The following is a 17,859-nucleotide window of genomic DNA, read 5'->3' as shown; positions in this document are numbered from 1 at the left end:
CCCTGGTCCCTGGAGTCCCAGCGCACCCAGCTCCCGGGTTCCCCTCCGGCGCATCCCCGCAGCCCGGGTCCCTGTGCCCCTTCTCCCCGGGAGTCCCCAGCCCCCAGCCCCCAGCGCCCGGGTCCCCATCCGGCGCGCCCCGGTCCCCGTGTCCCCCCACCCCGACCCCGCTGCGGGCTCCGCAGCCCCTGTCCCCCGCGCCCCTGCAGTCCCCGCGGCCCCGGCCCGCGCCCGCTGACGCCATGACGCCGGCGGAGGGCGGGGCGCGGCGGGGCCGGGCGGCCGGAGGGGCGCGGGCGGCGGAGCCAGGGTCCCGCGGCGCAGCGGGCGGCGCGGCCGATGGACATGGGCACGCAGGGCGCGGGGCGCAAGCGGCTCCCCACCCGGGAGCGGCTGACGGCGGAGGACGACGCGCTGAACCAGATCGCGCGCGAGGTGAGCGCGGGGCCCGGCCGAGCGGGGCGCGGGCGCCCGGCTCCTCCGCAGCTGTCGGGCGTCCGTCCGCCGGCGCGGCGGGCGGCACCTCGGTGGGCCGGCGCGGGCCCTCGGCCGCGGGGCCGGGCGGGCGACAGCGAGCCCTCCCCCAGGCCCCCGGCCCCGTCTGGCCGCCGCCCGCGCGCCGAGCCGGACGGGGTGCCGCCCCCCTGCGCGCGGTGGCCTCGGGCCGGCCTGGTGGGGGGCGAGCGCCCGACGGGGTTGTGCGCCGCATCGTGGGGGTGACGTAGGCCCGACCCCCGGAGGCCTGCGGACAGTCCCCGGGGGCCACATGGCCCTGGCGAAATGACCCGGCTCCTGTGTGTGACCCGCTGTCGTCTCGATTGTCGCACAGGGCGCAGCTGGGGCACCAGCCGGGGTCTCCCTGGATCTCGTTTCTGGACCGAGGCTTAGAGCTTAGAGCGGGCCGGGCACGCTGAGAGGTTCTCATCAAAGTTTCCAGGGCAGAGTTTATTATAACGGTCGATGATGAACTTGAAGTGTGCAAATTAAAGGAGCCCCGCTAGGGTGACTTGTACAAACGCCTTTTCCTCCCACAAGAATTCAACCTTCTGGCTAAACAAACCGCAGGGGAAAGATGCCAGGGAGACCGGAGGCAGCAGGTTCCCTGGGAAGGGGTGAGATTCCTGGGGCCCACAGGGGACAGAGCTTGGCTTGTCATGTCACCGGACACCTTTGTGAGCCTTCTGGATTGCCTAGCCAGCGTGCTCACTGTAGACGGGGCCCCTCCCCGTCCACCCTCTTCCAAGTGTTGGAGTGTGGTGGAGAGGCTGTCTGCATGTCATTATCATCACCTGGAAAAACCTCCAGGCGGTGTAGACTGTGGTGTCTGGTTGCCTCACTCAGCTATTTATGGAGGTCCACTCTAGTACCAGTCATAGGTGATTGGCTTTTATGGACTCGTGGCTGTCGCTCAGTATTTGTTGAATATTGAATGAATAAAGGCGTTTGTTTTTCTCTATGTGGGGAGAAACTAGGCTTCCCAGGAAAACTCCTATTCATCCCTTAAAACCCATGGTAGATTTGTGTCCTGTGTGAGACCTCCTCCATCAGCCCAAGCAGACGTCTCCCTGCCCTCACTCGGGTTCCTCTGGCTTTTGCTCCCTACACCTGCTGTGGTGGTCACGTGGCCTCAGCCGTATCTGTTCACCTGTCCGTCCCCTGTAGAAGGCGACCGCCAGGCAGGCACTGTCTTACTCATTGCGTATCCCCAGCGCTCAACACAGAGCCGGGCGCATAGTAAGTGCTGCGAAGTCTATGTTATGTTGCCTAAAAAACAGAAGGGGTACAGACACTTACAGTACATGTGGCTAAATATAGGCGCTTGCTAAATGTAGCAGCTTGAACATAATCCCCACCCCTGTGAAGACAGTCATGTAAGTAAGTGTTTAAACATAAAACCAAACAGGTGTTCTCCGGGAGGCCTGAGATGACATGGTCCATGGGCCTTGTCTTTCCAGCAGTGGTTGCGGAAGAGGAAGGAGATTGAGGGTCCCGAAGTCCACCTCGCGTCTGCTGGTTTTATTAAAACAGACTGAAAGGAAAGGCCAAGGGATGCTCCTGGGGGGAGAGCCTTGAGGTTCAGAGTAACCGGGAACCCACGGGCCTGCCTTCCAGCCTGGGGACGCAGTTGGCAGTGACAAATTCAGACACGGGCGTCAGACCCGGGACTGGAGCTACACACAGCTCCTCTACGCTATCTGTGATAGCAGACTGTGCTATCCTAGTCAGCCTCTTCCCCGTCTCTGTTTTTTTGTCTTTAAAATGGGAAAAAAGACCTCCCCTGAGGCTGTCAGGATTAAAGAAAGTGAGCAGCAGACATAAAGTAAGTCACTGGCCAGATGTAAGGACTACTGGCGTGCACATCGTCCCTATATCCCCAGGATGCAGCTATTCCGAGTGCTGAGTGACCGCTATCTGTCACGTTGGAAGGAGCCAGTGCAAACACATTTTATGCAAACTGAATTCTGTCTCCCAACTGTGAAAATTAGAATCACTATTCAATTGGCAAATATCTATTCACCATGGAGTTCTAGAGAGTTCATATAAAAATCAACAAAATTATCTTAAAGTTTCATGTGAATACTTTCTCATTTGTTCATTGGCTCAGCAGATACATGCTAGTCTTTCTGAGGCCCTGTCCTAGGGAGATTGGGATTCAGGGATGGACTTAAAGAGCATCAGCCCTTGAGGAGTTGGGGTCTGACTTTGAGCATGACAATAATAGACGACAGGAAGAGATCTGAGAATAAAAGGATATTGGGCCCTGAAGGTTTGGAAATGAGAGAGTAACAATTTATCGATGGGACTAAGAATAGCAATCAGAGGCGGCTCCCTGGAGGAAGTGGCATTTTGAGTTATTCTTGAAGAAACCCTGACCTGGACTGGCCTCCACGAGGGGAAATGTTCTGGCTGGAGGGCAGATTTTCCAGGCAGTGTCCCCAGGGCGGTGGCCCCTGGTCTCCATGGCATCTCTGCAGGTGGCCTCATCCTCAGGCCACCTTGCTTTGGCAGACACTGCCCCTCCTGAACCCACATGCCCCGTCTCTTCTGGTGGCTTTGCCCTGAGAGCTGGAAGCATCTTCCCTGACAAATCTCGCGAGTCTCCCTGGCTGCTCCTGAGCCAAACTCTCTGACCAGGACAGTGGACTCCGCAGCATGGGAGCAGGGCAGGGGAGGTTACCCAGTGATCTATCAGGCCCCTCCTGGAAATGGGTAATGGGGGGTGTGGCCTCCCCGAAGCTCTTGGGGACATGCGGGGGGCCTGAAGGAAAAAATCAAGAGGCCTCAGGAAAGTAGCAGGGGGTGGGGCAGGCTTGGGTCAGGCAGGCCCCCAGGAATGTGCACTCAGAGGCTAAGTGGAGAATTCCAGGCTTCGATGATGGAGTCGGGCGGGGACCGGGAGCAATGCGGGGGCGGGGGCGGGGGCGGGGGCAGGACCACGGTGGAGAGCTGGCTGCACCCCCTCGATGGCATCGGACTCTGTGGAGGAATGGGAAGCAGGGACCCAGTGAACCTCTACTTTTATGTTTCCGCAGTCCCTTTATGGTCTCACTCTGGGCAAGTTGATAGTAAGTGGAGCTGTGACTTGCAAACGCTGCAGATGCGTTTGCAGGAGTGGCTTGTTTCTCGCTGTCCGAGGTGGGATTCAGGCAAGATGCTGTCAGGAAGAAGGGCCGGTAAGCTACCTTCAGACATTGGAGCAGCGTGTCTCTCATCCCTGGAAGGGGTGTCTGAAAGCAGATGTAGTTTTCTCTTCCACCGCCTTGAGCGTTCTGCTCAGGATTCTGGTAGCATCCAAACCTCTCATCCCATGCTCCGCTGGGAGTGCAAGCGTGTTGTCTCAGAACACCCGGCCGTTTGCGTTTCCAGTACAAGGAAGTCGGTTCTGCAGGCTGCAGGAGACCAGCCCTTGGGTGAGCTCACCATCCGGTGAACGCTGATGGGGTTTCCTTTCTCTCTGACAGCACAGCGATCCCCCCACCACTGTGGCCTCCTGTCCAAGGTGGTCTTGCTGGGACACTGCCCTCGGGGCATCCCCCCTATTGGCAGAAGTTGACCCCTGACCTGTGAGTGCAGCTGTTCTGGGTTCATGACCCCTCCCCTTCACTAGAGAAGCACCCATGGCCCCATGGTCACCCTTCAGGGGAGGGGGGCTCAGACCTTGCACCCCAGGGGCAGCGACTGACACAGGGGAATGAGGACGCAGGAAGCCCCACCCCACCCGCTTGCCTCCTGAAGGAACTGACAAGTGGGGTGCAGGTCGCCCTCCAGGGCCCCCGAGGGAGGGCCCAAGGGCAGGCTCCACTGAGGCCACCTCCCCACCAACCCTCACCACCCACCACTGACAGTGCTCCCTGGACGGAGCACTCACCTCCAAACCCCAGCCCCGGGCTCCGCTTCTGGGCACCCAGCTTAGGAGAGCCTCCGTGCCTCATTCTGGGTGGTCCCACAAATACAAGACGTTCTTTCCTAAAGCCCCCAGTCACTTGCTGTCCTCCCACCCCTCCTCCTTCCCAAATAGCTCCAGAGATCACCCTATCCTGAAGGACCCTGATGGCTTTTCCGCTCCAGCCTTGAGGCCATTCGAGAGCCCAGTCTGGGCATGGGATGCACAAGCCTCTGTGGAGAAAGGCCCGGAAGTCTGGCTCCGTCAGAGCCCTGCTTCCCCTTCTTCCAGCTCTCGGCAGGCAGGGGAGTCAGAGGTGAGCCCCGATGGCACAACGCCGGCCCTCAGCAGGCAGGTCTGGCTCCCCTGGAGTCAGAGGTGAGCCCCGATGGCAGGACGCAGGCTGCTGGTGTCCAGGCACGGCCCGTGCCCTCGGGTGAGGTCGCGCGGGGGCAGCGTCTACAACACGGGCTTCTTGCAGCTGGTTTCCCTCCGTTCACCTTCACTCATTTCTCCCCAACGAGTTTGCTTGTCTGAGGCTGGCTGGTGGATGCAGACTGTTTCGACCGGGGTCACCCCACGGTGGTTGTGTTAGAACCGGGGCCAGAGCTGGCTCAAATTCATGTCCGGGGCCCTCCCTGGCTCGTCGTGTGAGACACACACACATCTTGGTGCATCAGTAACAGGCATCAGGGATATGACAAGACAAGCCTTCCGAGCGGATGTGTCATGGTCTGAGCTGTCAGGGGAATGGCCCGCACCCTGCCTGTGACCTGGGGCTGATTCCCAACAAGACGGTTCTGGATGGGGGGTGGGCAGTCCTGCTGGGCTCCCATGGTCTGTGGGCCCCGCCCCACGGCTATTTCTGTCAGAGGGCCAGCTGTCTCTCTGTCCCTTTTCTGGGCGACTCTGCGATGACTCACGGGTTTAGTAGCCAGGGCTGTGAATGCGTGTGGAGGACCTGAAGCGTCTGCTCCACGGAGGGACCGTCAGGGACCTGGGTTCTCATTGAGCCTGTCACCTGCAAGCCTTGTCAGGGTTCAGGAGGGACAAGGGGAAGAGGTGGCGACCGAGGGTGCTTTTAAGGTGTGAGGTGCATCAGGGACTCCCAGAAGCTTCTCCACTGTAAGTGTATGCCATCCCATCGGAAGAGTTTAGAGCATCCCTGCTGGACGTGGAAAAACCGCTCTGAGATGGCGACTTGTCTGAGGTCATCTAGTAACTCAGAGGTGCCAGGTCATCATCCAGGCTGTTTCTTGGATCAGAGTCTTGGCTCCACGCAAGGCCCTATTCCAGGCGGTGCCCTGCAGTTAAGCTGACTGGCTTCCCGCCTCGGGCAGTGTCGTCCTCAACTGACCTCTGAACCATCGGGCTTAACATTTCATGAGAGAGCCTCATGTTCTTCTCACCCTCACTGTTTCTCCTCTTCCCGTTTTTTTGTTTTTCATGCTTTCCTCTTTAAAAATTAATTCTATGTCATTAAGGTAATGTTTGTTTTCAGCCTGGTCCCGTGTTCTCAGGCCATGCTCCACACCACAGCTGGGTGGTCCTTTTAAAACACGTCGGATTGTGTCATGATGGCTTTTCATGTCCCTCAGTAAAAGCCAGGCTCCTGATGGCCTTTGCTACAGCCCCATGGACGGTAGCACCCAGTCCTTCTGTCCTTCACGATCTCCCAGAGCTGGCTCAAACTCATGTCTGCTGAGTCGTTGATGCCATCCAACCATCTCATCCTCTGTCGTCCCCTTCTCCGCCCGCCTTCAATCTTTCCCAGTGTCAGGGTCTTTTCCAGTGAGTCAGCTCTTCTCATCAGTTGGCCAAAGGACTGGAGCTTCAACTTCAGCAACAGTCCTTCCAATGAGTATTCAAAGCTGATTTCCTTTAGGATGGACTGGTTAATGGCCCTATAAGACCCTAAATGACCTGGTAGTGGGCTCCCCATTTGTAAATAACATGCACGTGCGCTATTCATTGATTTTTCAACTGTGGGCACCATGTGCTGGCCTCCTGATTGGAGGAGGAGGACTTGGACCTGTGGGTCTAGCTCAGGCTCACCCCCGCTGTCTCTGCCCTGTTCTTCAGGTCACAGTGACATTGTGCTTACAGAGTCGTAAACGATCACTAGCAGAACAATAGACTGGTTGGAGTGTGGGGGCCCGAGTCAGTTTCCCTTTTTCCTGGGTTCAGTTCCCGATCCTTCTACTTACTCCACGACCTCAGGCAAGTTCCTTAACCACTTTGCGACTTTGTGTCTCCGTCCCCTCATCTGTAAGATGGGAACATTTTAAGAGTATGCTTCTTCCCGGGTTTTATGGGGGTAAATGAAGTATTTCATGGAAAGACCTCGGAAGGATGAGAGACACTAAACACTCAGTAAACACTAGTGGTGATGATGATGTAGTACGATAGTGTTAACTGCAGAGCCAACACACATATGATAATGTTTTTCTTTAAACAACTTTCTGCTTTTCTTGGAGTTTATTCTTTCCTTTTTCCCCCAGTCGCTCATCTCTTTATGTATCTCTCATGCCTGATTTCTCACACGCTTTTGAACAGAAACCTTCGCAACATTATTTTCTGTGTGATTAAATGAATCTATCAATTCCGTTTTATTCCCTCCTGGAAATCTCCGCCGAGACCTCTGTCCAGTCTGCGTTGAGTGCTCTCCGGGTTTGTCCAGCTGCCTTCCCTTCGCCGCTTCTTTGCTGTTGTCGTTGGATCTATGTGTGCTGAATTCTGTACAGTCCTCTTTCTTGAGCTGCTAACTCATTTTGTTGGAACACACCCCTCAGTAGCTTTCTGAGAGAGAATGCCTTTACTAAGCACTTGCATGTCTGAAAATGTCTTTATTGTACCCTCACACTTGATAGTTCAGCTGAGTATAGAGTTCTAGGTGAGAGTAATTTTTTCCGAGGAATAACAGAGATTTCTATGTATACTTTGAAATTATTTCTGGCGTGTATTGTTAACTGAAAAACAGCCATGTGCAGAAAATGAAGATGGCGTGCCGTCGCTCAGGTGAGAAAGTCTGTGATTTGCCTGCGTTTGCATAAAGAAGCACAGGCAGAAAGTACAAGAAAGCGAGGTGGAGACGCAAGTGGAGGTGCAGACTGGTTAAGGGTAGCTGTTTATGCTCTCCTGATATTTGAACCCTGTGACTGTAGTATGTTTTGTGTGATTTTATCTCTTTATTTTTGGCTGTGCTGGGTCTTCCTTGCTGTGCGGCCTTTTCTCAGTTGCTGTGCAGACTCCTGATTGCAGCGGCTTCTCTTGGCGCGGAGCAGGCTCTAGGCACGCGGCTTCGGTAGTTGTGGCACACGGGCGAGGCTGCTCCACGGCGTGTGGAATCTTCCCGATCAGGGATCCAGCTCGTGTCTCCTGTATTAGCAGGTGGACTCTCTACCACTGAGCCACCAGGGAAGCTCTGTATTACCTATTTAATAAAATAAAATAATAAATACCAAACAAGTGTGATTAACTATTTTCTACCCCCATTTTGAAGACATGTTTTTCCATTTTATTCTGGCTTTCAGGATCGCTTTGATCGTTTTGATGCCTTATATATTCTCAGTATCTTGTGTAACATCTATTTTTACACTCTACAAGTTCAGGAGCCTCTCTTGATTCTCAGTATTCTGGATTTTATGTTTACATTCATTCGATCTGGAAATGTGTATCCTAAAATTCTGGGATATTTTCTGAAAAATTTCCCCTCCCACCATTTGCTCTGTTCTTTTAAAGAAGCTCCTGTTGTTAGAAGTAACTTCCTTTCTCCTCTCATTTTCTAGCTTTTTGTATCTTGGTGATACTTTGTGGCTGATTACTCAGCTTTATCTTCCACTCCTTCCACTAAGCTTATTTGCCCTATATTCTATTTCTAAGAGTATTTGTTTGTGTTGGTTCTGTGGTCCATTTCTATAGCATCCTTTTTGAGTCACTGATGCAGCACCTTTTTCTGTCGTTCTGGGGAGCATTTATTTTGGTTTTCTGCTTTTTCCTGGAACTGCTTCTGTTCCCTGTGTCTATGGTCTGTTCCTTCCCGCCCTTTGTGCGCTTCGGCCTCTGTCTTTAGCCTTGGAGCCTCTCCCAGAGGTGTGGTGATCCCTGGGTCCATTCATGTATGGGGATGAGGCACTGAAAAACTGTGAGACAGTTTGAGGGATGGCTCGGCGGCTTCCCAGGTGGCACTAGAGGTAAAGAATCCGCCTCCCAATGCAGAAGACATGGGAGAAGGCAGGGGCAGCCCACTCCAGCCTTCTTGCCTAGAGAATCCAGAGGAGGAGAGCTCCAGAGGAGGCTGGTGGGCAACGGTCTATGAGATCGCAAAGAGTCAGACACAACTGAGTAAGTAGGGGGGTAAATACCACAGGATTTGGCCAGGGCACCTCCTGGGGTGCGGTGGGGTGGCAGAGGTGTTGGCACCAGACTTTAAGTAGCTCCTCAGGGCACCGGAACAGTCAGGATTTGAACCCGAGTCCCCCTGTCTTCAAGGCCAGCACCTTGACCACAGAGTCAGTGTTCAGAGGAAATGCTGCTTAATGCGAACAAACCAAACCTCTCCAATTTGGTACCTAGAGATGGAGTTTTGTTTTTGATGAAGAGGGTAGAAGAGATTGAGAAGAAAGTTGAAAAATAATCTGAGGTCATTAGGTAAAAAGGAAGAGGTTATGTCCATACAACCCAAACAAGAGAACTAGTCATGACAGTGTGCTTTTACTCAGAGTGCAATAAATGTCAAATTAGGTGAGCAAACAGAGAACATTATTTTAAAAAATAAGATTTTCATAGCTTCAGGCATCAAGAAGAATTCATTTGTTGGTTCGGAAAATTCTCTAAGATCTAAGAGATACTTTCCATAAAACAAATAGGAAATACCTGGAGAGGTTAGGTAGGCAGAATGTGATATGGTCTTGGCAGCGGGTGAGCCCCTGGATCAGCAAGAGTGCAAGAGCCAGAGCCGTCCAGTGCCTCCCCTCTCAGATTAAGTTGCGATGTTTCCACCCACTGCTTGGCTCAGGGGAGTGAATGAAAAATCCCGCAGTGGTCGCAGTAGCATTTCAGCAAGCAGAAACCAGGAGATCTCCAGTTGTTCGTTAGACTTTAGCCTCCCTCACATGGCTTTCTCCATTTCCCGCCCTTGCCTGGGATCACTTTCTATTTCTTTTCTTCTTTTGTGATGTCTCTTGTTGTGCTGTTTAATACGCTGTCCAGGCTGGTCAGAGCTTTCCTTCCAAGGAGCAAGTGTCTTTAATTTCATGGCTGCAGTCACCACCTGCTGTGATTTTGGAGCCCAAGAAAATAAAGTCTCTCACTGTTTCCACTGTTTCCCCATCTATTTGCCATGAAGTGATGGGACCAGATGTCATGAACTTAGTTTTTTGAATGTTGAGTTTTAAGCCAACTTTTTCTCTCTTCTCTTTCACTTTCATCAAGAGGCTCTTTAGTTCTTCGCTTTCTGCCATAAGGGTGGTGTCATCTGCATATCTGAGGTTGTTGATATTTGTCCCGGCAATCTTGATTCCAGCTTGTGCTTCATCCAGCACTGTGGTGTTGGAGAAGACTCTTGAGAGTCCTTTGGACTGCATGGAGACCAAACCAGTCAATCCTAAAGGAAATCAGTCCTGAATGTTCATCGGAAGGACTGATGCTGAAGCTGAAACTCCAATAGTTTGACCACCGTATACAAAGAGCTGACTCTTTGGAAAAGACCCTGATTCTGGGAAAGACTGAAGGCAGGAGGAGAAGGCACAGAGGATGAGGTGGTTGGATGGCATCACCAACTGGATGGACGTGAGTTTGAGTGAGCTCCGGGAGTCGGTGATGGACAGGGAAGCCTGGCGTGCTGCGGTCCATGGGATCACAAAGAGTCGGACATGACTGAGCGACTTAACTGACTTAACTTGTTGTGCAGTTGCTAAGTCTTGTCCGACTCTTTGTGATCCCATGGACCGCAGCACGCCAGGCTTCCCCGTCCTTCACTGTCTCCTGGAGTTTGCTCAGATTCATGTCCATTGAGTCAGTGATGCTTTCCAACCATCTCAGGCACATGAGAAAGTGTGGAGTTTTCCAAGCTGACACTGGGAGAGATGGACTTTCCGTGTTGCTTGAACAACTAATGGCCCCACCTTGGATGCCCTAAAATATAGCTTGAAGTCATCCCTGAAGCCCTCAGAGCAGAGCCGCCCAGTGGGACTTGCTGTGATGATGGAGGTGCTCTGTGTCTATGCTGCATTGCTGTCGAGGACTTGAAATGCAGCTGGTCCAGCCAGGAACTGCATTTTAATTCATACTAATTTTAATTCCTTTAAATATAAATAGACACTCCTGGTTGGTGGCTGCTGTATTGGACAGCACAGCCCTTGAGCAGTGATTTATCCTTTGTTGAAGTTTGCTGTCCTGGAGGTGAGCTGTCTATTGCAGAAGCTGTTGCTTCTCATGCAGGCGGACAGGCCTGGCGTCCCGCAGGCCGGGGGTGAGTCCAGCCCAGGGAGAGCGTGCTGCGCAGTGGGAGAAGCACAGTCAGCCTTTTGAAGTCGTGTGTCCATAGGCAAGTTAGTGTGTCCTAGTCTCCTTCCCTTTGTTTGTGACAGAGGAATAACGTTTTTTGTGTGGTTGTAGTAATGAGTGGAGCTTCCGTGGTGTCCCAGTGGTGAAGAATACACCTGCCAGTGCAGGAAGCAGGAGACTCCAGTTCGATCCCTGAGTTGGGAAAATTCCTTGGAGGAGGGCATGGCAACCTGCTCTAGTGTTCTTGCCTGGAGAACCCCATGGACAGAGGAGCCTGGCGGGCTACAGTCCACGGGGTCGCAAAGAGTCGGACACGACTGAGCGACTGAGCACGCACGTGGTAATGAGTCATGCCAGGAAACGGAGAACAACTTCTGGGGACCGGAAATACACGGTGGCTCTGGTGGGCGCCTGGGTACCTGGTGGGCGCCGACTGGACAGCGGTCATTTTCTCCCTTCTGCTGGCTGTGTTCCTCTCTGCCAAGGGACAGCAGTACTGCTGGACTGGCCAGGATGTGCCCCGGCTATCACTGATGCAGAGATGGGGTGATTGGCGGTGGATTCTTGACCACTGAGCCACCGTCCCCCATAAATGAGAGCTGGAGTGAGAGACCAGGATCAAGACGAGGAAGGAGAGTGGTCTTTAGGAAAAGTGTGAGAGCACAGAAGAGATGACCTCCTGTGTGCTGGGGGGAAACACGCAGCCCTTGGCTCTGGTTCACTGAGAGAGGAAAAGCCCTCACCGCTACCCCTTAAATACACTAACCCCATAAACTGCGTTTAGTGTCAGAACCCCGTGTGCTTTCCTGTAGTCTGGAGCGTGTGTTCAATTCTTTGGCCATGAGATGGAAAGGACCCTCCGCTCTTGATCGTTTTTTGCTTCTTGGCCTTGAACTGAAGAACCAGTAATAAGATGCATCAGATTTTTCGAGCCTCTTTACTGTCAGGCAGCCAAGCTCTGGTGTCGGGCCTCTGGTTAACATCCTGGAGATGACGGCCCACTTCACCCAGGCCATGTCCCGCGCCATTTATCTTTGGGTTTATCTGACCTCTCAGAAGCTACTAAGTTACCTGCCTATTTTTAACCTGTGTCTGGAGCCAGCTCCAGATTGAAATGGCCACATGAGCCATGATGAGGTGGTGACCACACAGCCTTCCAAATCTTCACTCCACTTTCTCGGGCTTTTCCTCTTAATTTTGTGTCAGGGTTTCTCAGCCTCGGGATTACTGACATTGGGCCGGATGCGGGGGTTGGGGGAGGGTTTCTGGACATGGAATGTTTAGCAGCATCCCTGGCTTCCACCCAGGAATGACAACCGCAAGGGCCCCAGGGGGCATAACAGCCTCTTGGAGAACCATCGTACGTTTCCTGTCTCCGCTGGGTGTGTACCTTAGCTCTGGACCGCGCGCGCCTTGTCTCCAGAAACCTGGTTCCTTTGCTCTCACCTACGATCGGTGACTGCGGCCGCTCCCCAGGAGGGCAGAAAGCACCAGCTGACCAAACCACATTGTTCTGGGAGTTTTCCCAATTAAACTTCCTGGGAGTTAGTCGGAGGGGCCCGCCTACTCTGGAAAGCTGTGGTGTAGCTGTTTTAGGGGTAGCCGTGCAGACTCAGGAAGTTGGGATGTTTGAAGCAAATTCGATGAGCCTTTGCTGAATGCCCAGGGGCCCTTGAGTCGATGGTGGGGTGGGAGGGGCGTGGGGAGAGGCTAAAGGGGGGCTAGAATGGACCCTGAGAGGCAGGTACAGCGGTAACTCTGGATGCCTATACGGAAGGTGGGCTGGCACGAAGGTGGGGGCTGCTGAGAGGTGGTCTTTTGTGTTACATCTTACTGGACAGGGTGGCTCCTTTCTGCCCACTGGAGATGCCCTTTGCCCTCTGGATATGCTTGAGGGCAGCCAGGCCAACATCAGGCCCAGTTCGGCCAGGACCGCAGAGCAGAGCTGCAGGCCACCAGGCCGTGTCTGCCTGTCTTTTTCTCTGGGAAAAGCCCCAGGCCCATGGCTTAGGTGCACTCTGGGGACAGCAGAGACGAGGTGGCATTGTCCACGTGGTCACCACAGTAAGCGCTGCAGAGAGTTGGCTCTGCCCCAGGGGCGGGGGGACTGCAGGGTTGACCTTCCCAGCTAGCCAGGGTCCCGTCCCCCCAGCCCACAGGCTCTGCCCAGCGCCCGCCAACTCTACGCTGGGGGTTCAGCGAGAGATGAAGAGGGGGAGGTGCTGCTGGACGCTGCCCGGACACAGCTAAGCGTGGCCACCTGCAGCCCCTGCCATCCTGCAACCCTGGGGGGCATCTCCTTACAGCACCCACCCCCACACACACCCCGGACAAGGGAAGCAGCCTGGGACAAGCATCAGGCCAGTTAGTGGCCGGTCCTGGGATGATGCTGCTGGTTGACTTGATGTCCCCAAAAGGGCAGGAACAGGGCAGCACATCTGGCCAAGGGAGGGAGCCCAAGCTGCCACCTCGTCCTTTCAGAGCCAGGAGGCCTCCATGGCTGGGTATGACCCTAGTGCACCGGCCAGCATCACAGCTTATTCTAAATCCCAGGAGGACCGCATCCCCAACTTCAGCCTCACCAGTGGGGGCGGTGCTGGCAGCCCGTTAATACTCCAGATCCCCAGGGAGGCCCACCCCCCAGATCAGAAGGAGGCTGGGTGTCGGATGACATGAAGACGGGTGACCAGCACAGTTCGATAGGCCTAAAATTGTCCCCGTGTCTCCTAAGAGGCACAGTTGCTTTTGTCTTTTGTAGCTGAACTTCATAAAAGAGATGACCAGTCCTGGGCCCTGTGAGGACCCCTCTGTGTGCTGGGGTCTTTCCTCGTCTTGTTCTTTAGGAAGTTCTGTGCAGCCCCTGTCTCCCCATTCTTCCAGGGTGAGAACCGGGAGAATCAGCTGTCCCAAGGGCTCACCTACCCTGCCCATCCAGGGCCTCGCTTCCCTCTGGATTCCCTGGTGCCTGAAGGCCTGTGAGTCACCCCGGAGGCTGCAGAGACGAGGCAGGAAGTGACCGTTAGCTGTGGGGATGCTCTCTGTTCTGTGGTATTGCCCTCCGAGGTTTAGAGCTCTGGCTTCCATTTTAATATACAGTTTTCAAAGAAAAACACAGACATACCGCATCCCTCTCATACTTGGAAAATTCAACTTTAAGATTTCTTTCAGTTAGATTTTTGCTTGCTGAACAGTGCCACAATTTTCATCTATTTTTTTAATCTTTCCTAAACATCTTTTCCAACTTTCCCTAAACGTGATGAGGCAGATAATAAATTACCCTGAACACCAGATACCGTGGGTGGGTTGCCTTGCAGTTTGGTGTTGTGCTCAACACTAGCCAGTCACCTGCTTTTTAAATATGATTAAATATAGAAAAATATAGCAGGTGAAAAGCACAACGTATATAATATACATCGTATACTATACGGTCACAGTTCATTCTGTCTGTACTGCTCTGTATCAGGCTTTTCAAATGTTGAATTCTGTCAGGTGAGGATGTGCCTGGCCTGTTGGTGGATTTCACGGGCATCCTTTAGAGGGTTGTCATGCCCCCTGTCTCAGGCCCTGGCCACGTTCCGTGGTAGATGATCTACTTCTTCCAGGAAAGTATAAACTGGCGCAGCCCTGCTGCCCCCTGGATCTGGGATGCAGGTCATTCACTGTTCTTGCAGCTCCAGGTCCTGGGCAGTAGGGTGAGGACGTGGTAGTTGGGAAAACTCAGGAGAAGACGCCTGTTGGTGGCCAGGGTCTGGGTTTCCCTCCAGCCTCACCCTCCCAGAGGTCACTTCCTCTGGGAGGCCCCAGGCCGCGTGTCTCCCACCCCCAGGCCTGAGACGAGCCTCCTTCCCCGTGTCTGCAGCTCCTCCCGTCCCCGCAGCTGTGGGCCGGCTTCTGCCTCCTTGTCTCCACCTTCTGCCCCCCAGAAGGCTGTGTGCTGTCCTCTCTGGGGGCTGTGCCACGTCCAGTCCCCAGGAGACCCCTGCACCAGGTACACAGGAGGCCCTCACAGACCGCCTGGTGACTGAATGCAGCTCAAAGCATAAACCAGCGTTCCTCTTCAGGTGGCTGGTGCCTAATATCCTCCAATTAAAAGGAAAGCCTTTGAATGTGGCGTTTTTCTTCCAAGGAGTTTCAGCTGCCTTTACTGTACGCAGTGGGTTTCTTGGCCACTCATTCTAGTCCTGACAGCCTCCGCAGGTGCCGGCATAGGTCGGGAGCCGGAGTCGCCCTGTCCGCGTGCTGGGCAGCATCATCAGCATTCATTGGCGAGGGACCGGCACCCCCAGAACCACACTCAGCTCTGCTGCCGAGGCCAGGTCCGTGTCAGCTCCTTTACGGCTCTTCTGTGAAGAGCTCAGCACACACGTGTGGCGGACAGCATTGTGGGAAATGCACTGCCCTCCTAATTCCCATGGTTAGAGACATGAGATCATCTTTAGGAGCCTGCGGAGAAGGTGCGCACGGGAGGTCAGGGTCAGGAGGGTCTGAGTCCCCAGGGCACCACCTCCTGGCTTCGTCGCTTTGGACACGCCACCCAGCCTGTCTGAGCCCAGCTGTTCCCACCTGTAAGGTGAGGTGATGACCGTGGAGTGAGCACCAGGTCAGGGCCTCTGGACAGGGTGCTCCTGCCCTCCACTGGGGCATCCAGGTCTCCTCGTGCACAGATGATCTGAATCCGGGTCGGGGGTCACGGGGCCCCAGACCAGGTGCACACAGGGACCGCCTGCCTGCCACCCACGTTAGATGAGATGTGGACTGAGACAGCCTGGCTCCTGTCCCCAGTTCCAGGCGCTGCTCCAGGCTGCCTGCGGGGGAAGTGGGAGGCGGGGGGTGGGGGTGGGGGGAGCTGGGGGGTGCATGGTAGGGGGTGTGCCTGGGACAAGTCCCCCTCGGCTTCAGCCTCCTTCACTACTATAAGGAGGGATGACCTCCACCCGCCAGCCTCAGAGTTCACGTGAGGCCCAGGTGGGAAAACACATGAGAGCGTGCTCACAGCCCTAAAGGGCTCTGCACACGTAAGACGGTGGTATTACTTCGGAAAAGTTGGAAATAAATTCTTGACACCTAGGTATCTCAGGCTGTCTTGTAGCTGCTCCTGGGGCTGGGAGTGGAGTGCTCACTGGCAAGAGTGGTGCGTTTCTCTTCACGTGGGCCCCCTCTCTTATTTCTTGAATGTTACTGGGGTGTAGTTGATTTAGTGTTGTGTGACTGTCTGTCTCTTGTGGTGGAGATGTTGCTTTCTTCTAAGATTGGAGGAGGAAGCCCTGCGCGCCTGGCGTGTCCATCAGGAAAGAAGCGGGGTGGAGCTAGGGCGGGAAGTGCAGGAGCCGTGGCCCAGAAGTGGTCCTCACGCAGCCCTGGTCTGGCCTTGGAGGCCTCTGCTCCTTTCAGGTCCGTGGGGAGGGGAGGAGGAAATGGACCAGAGTCGCCATCACCATGACAACCACAGATCCCCCCCAGCCCTATCTCAGGGAGGGTGTTGGAGGGGCCGGCAAGGGCGCCCTCCTAACCTTTTCTAGTCTCTCTTGAAATTTCTTTCTGCTTCAATTCCCTGCAGTCTGGCCCTGCGTGCTGTCTGCATAGAACAGGAGGGAGGTAAGTGATAGAAGATCTGATCTCATGTGAGGAAGCAGCCCTGTTCTCTGCGCACGCGCGTCCTGTCACTCACACAGCATTACCGAGTCAAGCCTCGTGTCAAGGACAGTGGAGGGCCGGACTCTTAGGCCTTCATTTGGACTTGGCAGTAAATGACATCCTTTTGGCTTTGTGGCCTCTTTTGCATTTTGCAGAATCACCTGTACAGCAAACCAGCAAAAACCACCAGTCCTCATGGGGTGGAGTCAAGTCAGCCCGTCACCCCAATGGGTTCTGGTCCCTCAGAGAGGGGTGTTCACAGAGCTTCTCTGAAACAGTAGCTGTTAAGTTACTCAAACCGACTCTGAGTATACAAAGCACACTGGGTTGGAATTGAAGGTGGCGGGTAGCATTTTAGGTCAGTGGTTCTCAAAATGTGGCCTCCAAACACAGTATCCACACACCTTGAACTCTTTAGCAATGCTGGTTTTCAGTCCTCCCACCCAACTGAATCAGAGCCTTGGGGTGGAGCCCAGCCACCTGTCCTGAAAGTCATCCCGGTGGTTCGGATACTCTGAAGTTTGAGAAGCTCTGCCTTAGATTAAACGATGCTATTAGTGAGTCTGATTATAAAGATGAAGTGAGGGGGGGGAAGTGAAAGTGACTCAGTCATATCCAACTCTTTGCGACACCATGATCTTGGAATTCTCTAAGCAATAATACTGCTGTAGGTTGCCATTTCTTTCTCCCGGGGATCTTCCCGATCCAGTGATTGAACCCGAGTCTCCTGCTTTGCAGGCAGATTCTTTACCATCTGAGCTACCATAAACATGAAGAATAGCCTTTATACTAATACTCCTGATTAGAATAGTAGGACCTTTTCCTGCTCAAATGCCTGAGGAGTCACTCAGGCTAGGTAAACCTGCTTGTTGACCCTGCTTGTTGAGCTGACCCTTCTCACAGGTTTTCCCAGCCCGTCTCCCCTCTCCATGAGATTCTGCTGTGGCTGCCAGCCCTGATGGTCAGCCTCCTGGCACATAACAGGTGCTCAGTTAGTAGGGTTAATGGTGAGAGAATGAACAAGTGAATGGCTGAATGAATGATTGGATGGATGGATGGATGGTGGATGGTGGATGGATGGTGGATGGATGGTGGATGGATGGATGGTGGATGGATGGTGGATGGTGGATGGATGGTGGATGGATTGTGGATGGTGGATGGATGGTGGATGGATGGTGGATGGTGGATGGATGGATGGTGGATGGATGGTGGATGGTGGATGGTGGATGGATGGTGGATGGATGGATGGATGGACGGATGGTGGATGGATAGATGGATGGATGGTGGATGGTGGATGGTGGATGGATGGTGGATGGATGGTGGATGGATGGATG

At 54.1% G+C, this 17,859-nt stretch overlaps 1 protein-coding gene across 26 annotated transcripts in view; it reads left to right on the top strand.

The window, feature by feature from the left end:
* Positions 1-269: 269 nt before the first annotated feature.
* The window catches only part of LRRFIP1 (LRR binding FLII interacting protein 1), a 161,490-nt gene continuing 143,900 nt past the window's right edge, over positions 270-17,859 (top strand). For 9 of the 26 annotated variants that reach the window (XM_088835084.1, XM_088835082.1, XM_088835083.1 and 6 more), the window contains exon 1: positions 277-435. In XM_088835084.1, the coding sequence (XP_088691210.1) occupies positions 340-435 (96 nt within the window). In that variant the 5' untranslated portion in view covers positions 277-339. Of the gene's footprint in view, positions 436-17,859 lie in introns of all 26 variants that reach the window. The other 17 variants (XM_088835076.1, XM_055402343.2, XM_055402340.2 and 14 more) reach the window with 3 other exon arrangements.

Source organism: Moschus berezovskii, chromosome 4 (genome assembly GCF_049115385.1).
Source record: "Moschus berezovskii isolate FMDL1 chromosome 4, NW_MosBer_1.0, whole genome shotgun sequence".
NCBI classification, from domain to species: Eukaryota; Metazoa; Chordata; class Mammalia; order Artiodactyla; family Moschidae; genus Moschus; species Moschus berezovskii.
Note: the sequence above shows the minus strand (reverse complement) of the source record. Positions and strands in the feature narration are given on the sequence as shown.